The sequence below is a fragment of the Melopsittacus undulatus genome, chromosome 16 (assembly GCF_012275295.1).
Source record: "Melopsittacus undulatus isolate bMelUnd1 chromosome 16, bMelUnd1.mat.Z, whole genome shotgun sequence".
In the NCBI taxonomy this organism is placed as follows: Eukaryota; Metazoa; Chordata; class Aves; order Psittaciformes; family Psittaculidae; genus Melopsittacus; species Melopsittacus undulatus.
The window spans coordinates 3,922,685-3,935,546 of record NC_047542.1 but is presented as its reverse complement, the minus strand read 5'-3'; the positions used below and the strand labels follow the sequence as shown (position 1 = coordinate 3,935,546).

The following is a 12,862-nucleotide window of genomic DNA, read 5'->3' as shown; positions in this document are numbered from 1 at the left end:
ATGAGATTTCAAATCCCTCAAGAGCAGTATTTGAGCTGGTTCCAGTGATGAGGCAGGCAGCAAGTGCCAGGAGCCTCCAGTGATGGGGATGTGTGATGCAGAGCCCGTGACACACAAAGAGGGACCCACTGTCCCTGAAGTGGACTAATGTGGGGATTGGTGAGTTTCCATCACTTGCTGCTTCGCATTCTTAGGAGGGAAGGGGTGAGATGCCCACCTGGGAGTGAAGTGCAGGAGTCTAAGAGCTGAGATTTGGCTGCACCAGGGGATGTGTTGGGGGTGATTTTGTGTGACAAAGGTGTCCTCAGGCTCACCTGAGCTGCTAGTGGAGGTGCTTTGCCATCAGTGGGGCTGGGACTAATGTGGTGTTGCAGTCTCTATGCTGGATAATCCGGGTATCACTGTCATTAGGGTTTTGCCACAGCAAATGAGAGATTACAGCCATGTGTGGTGGGACCTGGGATGGTTTACCAGCACTTGGCCTGTGCCATGGCATGGGACTGTTCCACCATCAACCTGGCTTGTGTGTGGGTACCTGTGGGATGTACGGAGCCTTCCCCGCACTGCAAAGCTGCTTTGTTGCAGCAGTGTTGAGGGTGGACGGGCAGATGGACGATGAGGGAAGCCCTGGGCTGTGCAGGACATCCCGTGCTCCGTGGTTACACCAAAGCCTTCCAGTCTCACGATGGCGCAGGAGCTCTGCCTCCACCAGGGCACAGAGCCGTGTCCCTAATGACTTCTCCTCTAATGAGTTGGCTCCTGGAGGCTTTGAAGTGATGTGAATAACGAACCCTGGGGCAGGGGAGCCGCCTGCCGCTCGCCAATTAAAACTCTGGGTTTGGGAATCTCATTTGAATGCTGGGATTAGGAAGGGGATGTTGGCAGCGTGCAGGGGGAGCTGTGCAGGTACTGCCTGCAGAGCCTGCTCCCCTCCTCGGGGGTCGGGGGGTGCCTGGGAGTGCATCGGAGTGATGCTGTGGTGTCCTGCTGGAGGAGGGAGAATGTCTGCCTCCTCCCCATCACCTCTGCCTCCTCCCCATCACCTCTGCCTCCTCCCCATCACCTCTGCCTCCTCCCCACCACCTCTGCCTCCTCCCCATCACCTCTGCCTCCTCCCCATCACCTCTGCCTCCTCCCCACCACCTCTGCCTCCTCCCCACCACCTCTGCCTCCTCCCCACCACCTCTGCCTCCTCCCCACCACCTCTGCCTCCTCCCCATCACCTCTGCCTCTTCCCCACCACCTCTGCCTCCTCCCCATCACCACTGCCTCCTCCCCATCACCTGCCTCCTCCCCATCACCTCTGCCTCCTCCCCATCACCTCTGCCTCCTCCCCATCACCTCTGCCTCCTCCTCACCACCACTGCCTCCTCCTCACCACCTCTGCCTCTTCCCCACCACCACTGCCTCCTCCCCATCACCTCTGCCTCCTCCCCACCACCTCTGCCTCCTCCCCATCACCTCTGCCTACTCCCCACCACCTCTGCCTCCTCCCCATCACCTCTGCCTCCTCCCCATCACCTCTGCCTCCTCCCCATCACCTCTGCCTCCTCCCCATCACCACTGCCTCCTCCCCATCACCTCTGCCTCCTCCCCATCACCTCTGCCTCCTTGCTTTGATTTCTGGCTTTGAAGCAGTGTTTTGACTAAATGGATTTTTTGTGCAAAGACAGCAGGAGCATCTCTTGGCAAATCCCCTTTCCTGCTGCCATGCCGGGGGCCATGAATAATGCAGGCACTGAGAGCAGCCCGGGGTGAGCGGGGCCACCTCCCCTGGACCCCCTTGACCTCTTTCTTTCATTAAGATGATTTCATTAGCAAAGGAGATAGCAACGTTAAGTGGTGTTGTCAGCATCAGTGTGCAGGCTGCAGGAGGGGAATATGGAGCTCACAGACCCTCCGGGGTTTTGTTCCTGGGCTGGGTTTGTGTTATTTTCAAGCTTGGAGAGCCCTGATGAGCTTCACTAAACCTTAGGGCCTGGGAGGTGCAGCCAGAGACTGCAGACATCCGGGTCCATCTGTTTGCAATCGGCATCCAGCCTCTTTTCTGTGTCCCCATCCCTGCTGGCCTGGCCATGTCCCCCTTGCGTGCTCTGTGCCCTCCAGCTGCTGTGTTAATGAGGTCCTTGCTATATCCTAACTGCTCATATTCCCTTTTTTGTTTCATTCCTTGTTTGTTTGATTTAACAGAGCTGCCAAGTGACTTGTTCATATCTGAATTGCCATTGATGTAGTCTCTTATTCATGGGCCCATCTCCTTTTCCCATACATAGAATCATAGAGTGGTTTGGGTTGGGAAGGACCTTAAGATCAGCCAGTTCCAACCCCCTGTGCTATGGGCAGGAACACCTCACACTAAACCATGTTACCCAAGGCTTCATCCAGCCTGGCCTTGAACACTGCCAGGGATGGAGCATTCACAACCTCCCTGGGCAACCCATTCCAGTGCCTCAGCACCCTAACAGTAAAGAATTTCTTCCTTAGATCCAGTCTAAACCTCCCCTGTTTCAGTTTTAACCCATTACCCTTGTCCTGTTACTACAGTCCCTAATGAAGGGTCCCTCTTGCTGCCCCTGCAAGTGCCACAGGACCCTGGGGGTGTTTGAAGCCACTGCTTGGAGCGAGGGCAATAAAACACGCGTGGTGCAAACCTGTGCTGCTGTCCCAGGAGAGCCTCAAAGCTGGGTTTGCTCTTGCCATGGTGGGAAGGGACCAGTGCCACAACTGCCATGTGCACACCTGGGCCCCCATGTCCCTGTGTTACACACTCAGGAGCGTGCACAAGCCTGGAGCAGAGCACAGGAGCCTCGTGGTGTTGGTGGCACATATGCTGATGCCAGCCTGGAGCTGTTGCTCCTTGTGCATGCACCAACCCGTGCTACACTGGGGCTTTTGGGAGGTTCTGGTGTTTGCAAACTGCTGCTTTTGTTGGATTTTCTCCTTTGATTGCCATGGAAACTGTAATTAAGCTGCACCGGCTCCTTAGCTGGATTACTGGCACTGCTGGCACAGCCGGTGCCACCTTGGCCTGGCCGGGGCTCAGCAGTGACCCAGGCTGGGTGCCCCAGGCACGGCTGTGCCCATCCTGCCGGTGCTGCTGCTGCCCATCTCACATGGCTGCTCTGTCTGTCCGGGAGTCTGTTTATCCAACTCCCTCCTCTCCATCCATCTGGCTCCCCGTATGGGAAACAAGCAGCAAATTGGCCCAATTTCTTACTGTAGGAAAGGAAAAAGAACCCCCCCCCCCCTTGTGGCTGGGGAGTGCAGAGTTGGGCTTGGGTGATGCCCCCCCCGTGAGCATGTGTTTGCTGGGGGATGCTGTTATCTCCAGCTTTGTAACCCCCCCTATGTGCTCAGCACCATCGCATCCTTCTCACTCTCTTTTATTTGGCTGCAAGTGGTCAAATTATCCCAGTTTCCTTCTGGGGGACGGAGCAAACTCTCCCATCCCAGAGCCCTCCTCGGTGCTTGTCCCCATCCCTGCTCCTCTCCAGGGCCATAAACTGGGGAATCTCTCCCTGCTGCCGTGTGCTAATTACTCTGATCTTTGCTTAAGTGGGGATCTTTTAATGGCAGGGAGGTATCATCCGTGTCATTTACTATGCAAATTGAGACCATCAATTACATCCACAAGGTCCCACAATGTTTCATTTTCTCTCCCATCTCTCTTTTTTATTGGCATCTGCAAAAATGCAGGAGCAGGAGGGCTCTGGCTTTCCTGGAGCCCAGCAGCATGTGTGGGGACTCTTCCCATTGTCAGCTTCCCTTTGTCTCTTTTCATTTTAATGAGCTGCTTTTGCAAGTGCCCCATGGCAAACTGGGCTGGGAGCTTGGCCACAGCTGCAGGGATGGGAATGGGGCTCTTTGCAGGGCCAGGATGCTGTGCCCAGGTGAAGGGCTTGCGTTGGGGCTGCAGCCCATCCATCGTCTCCACTTCCCATGGGCTGTGTCTGCCGGAATTTGACCGTTGCATGTGCAGAGCTGGTCCTGTGCTGGGAAGGAGCTGATGCTTGGAGCCGTTTGTGCAGCCCAGATGGGACCGTGTGTCTGTTGGGGGCACAGAGTGTGATGTGGTTGTGTCTCTACATGGAGGGTACTGGGAGGAGTGGGTGAAGGTGGAGCTATGGAGGTGTGGGATGGGAGGGGAGGCAGCGCAGAAGGGCTGAGCTGTGGGGCAGAGGAGGGGTAAGGGGAGGGCTTGGGTACATGTGAGCGGTGCTGAGCCCTTTGTCGGCTGTGGGGCTGAGGAGCCCGGGGCGATGGGGGTGCAGGATGTGTCTCATGGGGGCTCTCTGTGCTGCAGGGGGTGTGTGCGTGGCCCAGTCCGTCAAGATCCCGCGGGAGCCCAAGCCTGGGGAGTTTGACAAGATCATCCGTCGCCTGCTGGAGACCTCCCATGCTCGCGCCGTCATCATCTTCGCTAATGAGGACGATATCAGGTGCGGAGGGGCCGGGGGGGATGGACCTCAGGGCACCCGCAGTGAGCTCCACGTGAGCCCCAGGCCAGGGTGCGGGATGCTAATGGCAGAGGTGGGCACTGGAACAGGAGCCAACCACAGCTGCAGTGTGCATGTGTGTCTGCAACGGGGTGTAAGTGCACCTGCGACATGGTGTAGATGTGTCTGTGACATGGTGTATTTAACGTGCTGTAGATGTGTCTGCAACATGGTGTAAATGCATCTGCAATGTGGTGTATCCAATGTGGTGTAGATGTGTCTGTGACATGGTGTATCCAACATGGTGTAGATGTGTCTGCAGCGTGGTGTATCCAACATGGTGTAGAGGTGTGCAGCGTGGTATAGATGTGTCTGTGACATGATGTATTTAATGTGGTGTAGATGTGTCCACAGTGGGGTGTATCTGACCTGGTGCAGATGTGTCTGCGACATGGTGTACCTATCGTGGTGTAGATGTGTCTGCAGTGTGGTGTAGCTGTATCTTCGTAGCTGCCTTTGCAGCATGGTGCAGATGCCTCTCCAGTGGGAAGAGGATGAACCTTCCAGCGTGGCAGGGACCCACCAGGGGGGCTGCCTGGTGCATTGCTGTCAAACCACACCACCACAGAGCTCACAGCAGAACAAACCCACTCTTACAACCCCTGCTGCCACAACCTGGCTGCTTCACGCTGCTCATGGGCTGGCTCAGCTCTCCGTGGGGCCTCACTGAGCACCGCCTGTGGCAGGATCCAGGTGCTGGTTCTGCTCTGCAGCTCAGCATGGAAGAGGGACAGGTCCTGGGGGTCTTTGGGGACCCCCCTTTCCGCTTTGCCTGAGGATGCAGCCAGGCTTTGAGGTGATGAGCTGCTCTGCAGGCGAAGCGAGGTCTTGCAGCTCCTGTTGTTTATGGAGCAGAATGATTCACATGGAACTACCCCTGATTTCTTAAGTATCTAATTTATTAATCAGCAAACATTATGTAAATGTGGGTAAACTGCGATTTGAAATCAGTTTACATCAGATGCTCAAACGCTCCAAGTTTCTTTTTGCCTTCCTTAATAGAAATGTCTGCAAGCCTGACATTTACGCGGGTGTGTGGCGAGAAGCGGGGGATTTACCTCGCTGTGTAAATGGCAAGCCCCATTAACTGGGGTTTGTAAATATTTACCCATCCAAATAGGATTACATCCCATGAGCAGCCATTTACACACCCCCACCTCGCGCAGGGTGAGCGTGGGTTTAGTGGATCCTGACCCTTGTGCCAGCTTGGGCTATGGAACCTGGAAGATGGAGCTGCTTCCCCTGCAGTGTGCAAGGAAGATGGTCCGAGGATGGTTGTTGCTTAGCGTAAATTGGGTGTAAATCACTGATCCCACAGGAATTTGGTTTTCCCTGGGGAGATCTGGCCCTGCTCAATGACCATGGATGGCTGGAGATGCTTGCAGTGGGACACGGACTTTGCTGCCTTCCCTGTGATGGGATGTGCATGAAGCATGGGGCATGGCTTCCTGCTGTCCCCATAGCTCCAGCACAAGCCTGCCTCTTCCCATCTTGTCTCCTGTCTCTGCTTGATTTGTATTTATTACTTCTCCCTTATCTCGCATTTCAAACACCATCTGGACTTGAAGTGATCAGCTCCTACAAGTCACAAAACCTGCTTCCTCGCTGCATAAGAGGATGAAGCTGCCCCAGGCTCCACTTCCATGGGGCTGGGGACCCACATGAGCTCCCATGTGGGGCTGGGAATAAAGAGCCCGGAGGGTTGGATCCAGGAAAGCTCCCATCCACCTACTAAGGCTTTCTGAGCTGGCTGTCACTGGTGGAATGCACAAGCACATGTGGCTGAGTGTCTGGCCATGATGAGGATGCTCAGCAGGACCGATGGCATCTCTGGCTCCCAACTGCTGCCCAGCTGAGCCCAGCAGGGCCTAGTTCAGCTCTAGCCTGAGCACTGGCAGCACTGCCTGGCTTTCTCCTATGGCCTGCAGTGCAGATTGGAGCTGAGAGCACACTGCTGCTGTGTTTCCTGCCTGCTGTGGCACAACCCGATTCCCCCCCCCAGTGTCGTGTAATTAAGGGGGAAATTCAATTACCAGTCAGCAAATATGCAAATGATGTGGGAGCAGCAGCCTGCGTGCCCAGGCTGGGAGGACAGAGGGTGTGGGAGCAGAGCAGCACAGTTTGCTCTTGTCTACACATACACACTGGGTTGTGGATGGTGTCAGCTGAGTGCCTGGAGCGGGAGATGCAAACAGCGCAGAGTCCTGCCCTGTGCCAGTATCCCGCTTCCATGGGGCTGGACATGGAGCCCTATGGTGCCAGCGCCTGTTGCTTCTCTCTGCAGGAGGGTGCTGGAGGCGGCCAAGAAGGCAAACCAGACAGGACACTTCATCTGGATGGGCTCGGACAGCTGGGGCTCCAAAATCTCCCCCGTCCTTCACCTGGAAGAGGTGGCCGAGGGCTCTGTCACCATCCTGCCCAAGCGGGTCTCTGTTAAAGGTAAGGGCTGTGTTCAGTGGGTACCCTCAGTATCCCCCTGGGTCAGTTGTGCCCCTGAAAGCATCCCCTTAACTGCCAGGTTTTGGCTGTAAAATCATCCTAGAATGGTTTGGGTTAAAAAGGACCTTAAAGCTCCTCCAGCTTCAACCCCTGCCACAGGCAGGGACCCCTTCCACTGGAGCAGCTGCTCCAAGCCCCTGTGTCCAACCTGGCCTTGAGCACTGCCAGGGATGGGGCAGCCACAGCTTCTCTGGGCACCCTGTGCCAGGGCCTCAGCACCCTCACAGGGAACAGCTTCTGCCTCAGAGCTCAGCTCAGTCTCCCCTCGGGCAGGTTAAAGCCATCATCCCATGTCCTATCCCTACAGGCCCTTCCAGCTTTCTTGCTGTCCCCTTTAGGTACTGGCAGTTTCTCTAAGGTCTTCCCAGAGCCTCTGCCATCCCAGAGGTTTATCCCTTCCATCCCCTCTTCCCTGGGCAGGCTTCGACCGCTACTTCTCCAGCAGGACTTTGGACAACAACCGCCGGAACATCTGGTTTGCTGAGTTTTGGGAGGAGAATTTCCACTGCAAGCTGAGCCGGCACGCGCTGAAGAAGGGCAGCAGCATCAAGAAGTGCACCAGTAAGAGCTGTGGGGATGCTGTGGGCCAGCGGCAGCTCCTGGGTGTGTGTGGCTGTAGCACACGGGGTGCAAAGGAATGTGGGGGCAATGGCAAAAAACCTAAGTGGGAATTTAGGGAAGGCTGGAGAAATGTTGGAGCTTCTGCATCGCTGGGGAGTGAGGGGGATGCAGGGGCTGCCCTGTGCAGACTCTGATGTTTGCTCCTGACAGTGGCAGCTTGTCTAAAAGTGGATGGGAATGGTGCACAAACCTGCCTTTGTGCATCCTGATGTGCTGTGTGTGGCACAGGAAGCACATGGAGCCTGTTGGTTGGTGTGTATGCAAAGGCATGGTCCCCATGCAGGGTTCCAAGGGCAGCTCCTTCTCATGCACACTTCTTGCACATCTCCCATCCCCTGGCCCCTGCTTCTGCAGGTACAAACCCATCCAGGTTTGGGGGACTTGGAGATGAATTCTGCACTATGATGCAGCATTTGGACAACTGCCTGTTTCTCATCTTGTGCTATCACAAGCACCATTGTCCTGTGTAAGGCATGAAGCCACTGAAGCATCCTTGTTCCCTTGCAAGCAGCTCCTATCTCACTGGAGCAGGCTGAAAGATGGGGTGGTTGCAGAGGAATGAGGCCAATATGTAGCACAGGGTCAGGATCTGACTCTTGCTCAGCCAGCATTGATGCTGTGGCCGCAGGAATGGTGCTGCCAGGCCACATGGGAGGGTGCAGGATGCCCACATGGGAGGCACTGCTGCAGTGGTGTTTGCCCGTGTCCGATGTGCTCCTTTGTCACTGCAGGCAGGGAACCTCATCCTGATCCCAGGGCCCCAACCTCCTCTTTAACCCCCACATTTTTACCCATTTCCAGCTAAAAGAGGCTTGTGGGGATTAATGCAGTAAAGGAAGCAACCGGGGGATCTGTCTTGCTGACAGTGCTGCTGCCGAGGTGATGCTTGGAAGCTCAAGGAGGTGACATGTTTACTGAGAGATGGGAGAGATTTACTGCCTGCCTGGCACCGGCTGAAGGCAGATAACGACACAGCAGCTCGCAGGCTGCGATGTGGCAGGACTGGGGACATTGTATGTGTGTCCCTTTCCCTTAGGAGGGATGCCTGTGGAAGCCCTGGTGTGCTGGCAGGCGGATGGACCCAACTGTGCCTGGGAGCTTTGATCCTTAAGGGCTGTGTTTTGCCCCTGCATTCACTGCTGAGGATGAGGATGATGCTTCCACATCCTCTCCCTTGCAGGCATTCCCCACACGTTCAGCTGATCTGGGGACACCAGTTTGGCTATCCAGTACTGTAGCTTCCGCAAGTAGTCTTGTGGCTAATGCATTGGCATGAACTAGGTCAGCAGCAAAGGTGAGCAAGAGAACATGTCAGTATCCATGGCCTTGTGTAGCTGAGAGCTTCTCGTCTTCCCTGACTGCATCAAGAGGTCCCCAGCAGCGGGAAATGCATGAGCAAGGCTTGAAAACCACTGATCTCTTCATCTTCATCGTAATGTAGCGTTTAAACAAGCAATATTTCAGGGCCAAGGTATTAGTGGAGCTGGTGAAGCCACGACATGGCAAATGTCCTAGGCACTGTCTTTAGATTATCTGAATTCATCAGCAAATAAATTATCTCCTGAACATTTGCTTGGCAGATAGAGAGGGGAAATAACATGAGATGAAGCAAATAACCTGCCTGTGTGGATCCGTGCACTCCTGCTTTGCACGGCTTATGCAAATGTCCCCTTTGGGGTTGTTTTCTAAAGGGAATTGCAATGATTTCCTCCATAAGCTTCAAGTTTAGGTAGAACCCAGCATGTACAGAGAAATTCTGGGTTTCCTTGCTTTTGCATCCCAAAACCCAAACCGAAGGGTCCCATGGGAAGGTGAGGGGTGAGGGCTGGGGTGGGCCCTCACTTTATCCCTGAGACCAACTCCAGCACCCATCAGGACCTGTGTGCCCATTCCCAAGCAGTCCTGCTACGACCAGGATTAGGCCAGGACCTGCTTTTACAGGAGGATCCCCTCAGCATCCTTCCCCACATCCAAGCTCCCTCCATCAGCCTATACATATATACCCTTATATGTAAGGGTCCTGTGGGAAGCCCTTGCTCACACTGGGACAGGATCCTGCCAGTGCTGCTTCATTAATAGTTCACACACATGCGGATGCAGACGGGGAGGAGCTGGGATGCTGCAAGTGGGATGCAGGAGCCAATGGGGTGACAAGAGCAGGAGGAGAGGGGGCTGTGTCCCTCCGTGTGCCACTCACAAGGGGACTGCAGGATGCTCCCAGACTATGGGCTACCCTTTCTTCAGGAGAGCTCAATAATGGCCTTCATTTAGTAGGGCTAGATGGTGAAGCAGGATGGGGATTTGTCTGTGTTCACCTCTGCCTGGCCAGGCTTTGGGTAGATGTCAAGCAGCAACATCAGCACAGGGGAGAGGAGCTTTTATTTGATTTTCCTTTTTTATTTGGGATTCTTCAGATTCTTTCCCCTTTCTGTTTTGCTTCTCACTGCTCTCAATATGAGGCTGGGTTTTTTTCTATGGCACTGACTGTTTTCCAGCACAGCGTGCCCCAGCCAGGCCAATGGGGAGGATTTGCACTGCTCGCTGGTAGTTAAGATGATAAAAGGCTCCTGCTGACTGCAGGCAGGTCATCCCAGCAATGCCTCTGCTCAGCATCCCTTCAGCTCCACCGGCTGTCCAATCGGGCACTTATGCCCTCATTGCAGAGATGTTTGCAATAGCATCCCTCTTACAGGGACAGTGACTGCTGCTGGATGGACTCACCCATCCCAAAAGCATTGTGCTGGATGCTGCCACCAGCACCCATGAGACGTGGAGATTCAGAGGCAACACCTTCCCTAGCTCTCTGTATCAGCACTGAGGGTGATGTCGATTAACTCTGCTGAAAGCCAGCGATGTGATGGGAATTGATGCTAATGCCGTCTCATCCACTGCCTGCGGAGATGGCTGCACCCATCCTGCCATGTGTGCCTGCAGGGGCTCATCACGCACTTCAGAATTAGTTATCAGCTCTAGAACAATGCTCAGCCCTTGCGATCAGCAGGGTCGCATGCCTTTTGTTGTCCTGATCTATTGTGAGTTTGGAGGAGATTTATTGTCTCTGTGTTGGGAAGAAGCCTTCCCTTCCTGCTCTGTGAGATCCCTTCTGCGCACCAGCTTAATCCCTGTCTGCAGAAGCAGCTGGGGTTGGGGCAAGGTGCCGATGGAGAGGCTCAACCTTGGAGGTGTCTGCTTGTCTGTGGCAGCCTGGCTTTGGCACTAGAGCTGGGCTCTCCCACCGCTGCTCGCTGCAAGCCAGAGGGATGTTTGGGAGGCGAGTCCAGCCTCCGCAGCCTGTGTTATCACAGTGGGTTGTATTCTACCTGCTGGGACCTGTGTGGGATTTGAGGTGCCTGCTGGGGAGCTGAGGAGCTGGGCTGGGTAAGTCCTGAATCCTGAGTGTCCCCTGGGCAGGCCGGCAGTCCCAATGGCTTGGCTCCCCTGGACTGTCTATTACACTCTGTGTTTCAATGGATAATTATCCTGACAAGATAGAGCGGATTGTCTGCACCTTGAGAGCTGAATGCAGGGAAAGGCCCAAAGTCCAGGGAGGAGATTAATAGCTCTCGTCAATAATGTGGAAGAAAAGATAACTTGATGGGTTTCGCATGAGTAATCTCCATGTATACAAAAGCATTTTCATCACTTCGAAGGATGTGCTAGAAATTCATCCCCTTGATATCAGCTTTGCTTGTTGGTCAGTTCACTGTTCGTTTGCTTTAGTGTCCTGTCAGTGGCACGTTTCCCTCCCAGTCCCAAAGGGACCTTTGGGCATGTGGCTCTTGGGCTGTTCCCACTCAATGGACATCTGCTCTGCATCCAGCGCTGGCTCCATCCCACCTTCCTGCAGCAGGAAAGGGAGGAATCAGCAACTGTTGCTTCCATATGCCTTTCCTGTGCCCATCTGCACAGGCTGTGTGGCTGGTCCCCGGCGATCCTCACCTTGCATCTGGAAGCATCCATGCATGATGGAGTCAGGATTAATTCTGGATGCCTTTGCATGGATTTCTGGGGTGGCTCTGCCTCTCCGGAGGAGGAAGCTCTGCCTTCATGTCCCTGAGAACTCCTTCCCTCTTGCTGCTGTGGCCCTACTGCAGAGGCGCTGATGGAGATGCAGCCCCATGGGAGACTCTTTCTTAGCTGTAATTAACAGTGTGCTACATTAATCGGTGTCTTCTGCTAAACAATGAACACATTTCTTGTCCCACTAAGGGCAGTGATGACAGGAGGGGCAGGGAACTGTCACTGGTGATTACCAGGTCCCTGCAGGATGCTGCAAGCTGGGATGGGCTGTGGGTCAGCAGGGTGGGAGGGCAGCAGGGGGTGATGAGGGGAGCAGGGTGACCGGAGGACAGTGATGGACACTGCCTGCGTGCTCCCTTGGTGCTACTGATAGGGGCTGAGCTAGTGGGAGCTCCTGGCAGAGGGGGTGAGGATGGGATGTCAATCACAGCCCAGCCCATGTCCCACTGGGAGTACAGGGATGGTCATGGCACTGGGCTGTGATATCCAAAGGGCTCTTGGAAGAACAGCTTGAGGTGTGTTTCTGCCCTGCTCCTCCTTCCTGCGGCATTCCTAGGTAGTGGAAGCTTCCTGCTAGGACAGAGGTGCCCTGGCTGGTGATGGGTTTGTGGGTTTGGGAATGGGGTTGGAGTCCAGAATGGGCTTGTTTGCAAGGATCTGTCTGCAGTGGAGGTGGGGAATGGCTGGGACATCAGGGAGATGCAGCTTGGCTTTACGTGTGCCTGCAGACCGGGAGCGGATCGGCCAGGACTCCTCGTACGAGCAGGAGGGCAAGGTTCAGTTCGTCATCGATGCTGTCTATGCCATGGGACATGCTCTGCACAACATGCACAAGAACCTGTGCCCTGGCAAAGTGGGGCTGTGCCCCAGGATGGACCCGGTGGATGGTGTGGAGCTGCTCAAGTACATCCGCAGTGTCAACTTCTCAGGTCTGTCCATCCCTGGGGCTGGGGGGCTCTGGTTGTCCCCATTATGGGTCACGCAGCAGCACCCAGAGTTATCCATGACACCATTTGGCACCCACTGCAAATAGTGGGTGGTTTTGCAGCACATCAGCAGATGGGGAGGTCTGAGCTTCCCCATCTCCTGGAGCCTTTGGAAAGGAACGTGGCATCTATCCTGCCCTCACCCTGCTATCCTGCCTGTGTCCCCACAGCTGCCCCACTGCTTGGCAGAGGTCCTGCTGAATCACGAATCATGCTGCTGTGTCCTTGTCTGTGTTCAGA

General features: G+C 55.0%; 1 protein-coding gene across 1 annotated transcript in view; it reads left to right on the top strand.

The window, feature by feature from the left end:
* GRM4 (glutamate metabotropic receptor 4) overlaps positions 1 to 12,862 on the top strand; it is a 44,354-nt gene that overhangs the window by 21,068 nt on the left and 10,424 nt on the right. The window contains exons 4-7 of the mRNA XM_034069849.1: positions 4,304 to 4,439; positions 6,781 to 6,935; positions 7,416 to 7,556; positions 12,365 to 12,565. Of these exons, the coding sequence (XP_033925740.1) occupies positions 4,304 to 4,439; positions 6,781 to 6,935; positions 7,416 to 7,556; positions 12,365 to 12,565 (633 nt within the window). The remainder of the gene's footprint in view (positions 1 to 4,303; positions 4,440 to 6,780; positions 6,936 to 7,415; positions 7,557 to 12,364; positions 12,566 to 12,862) is intronic.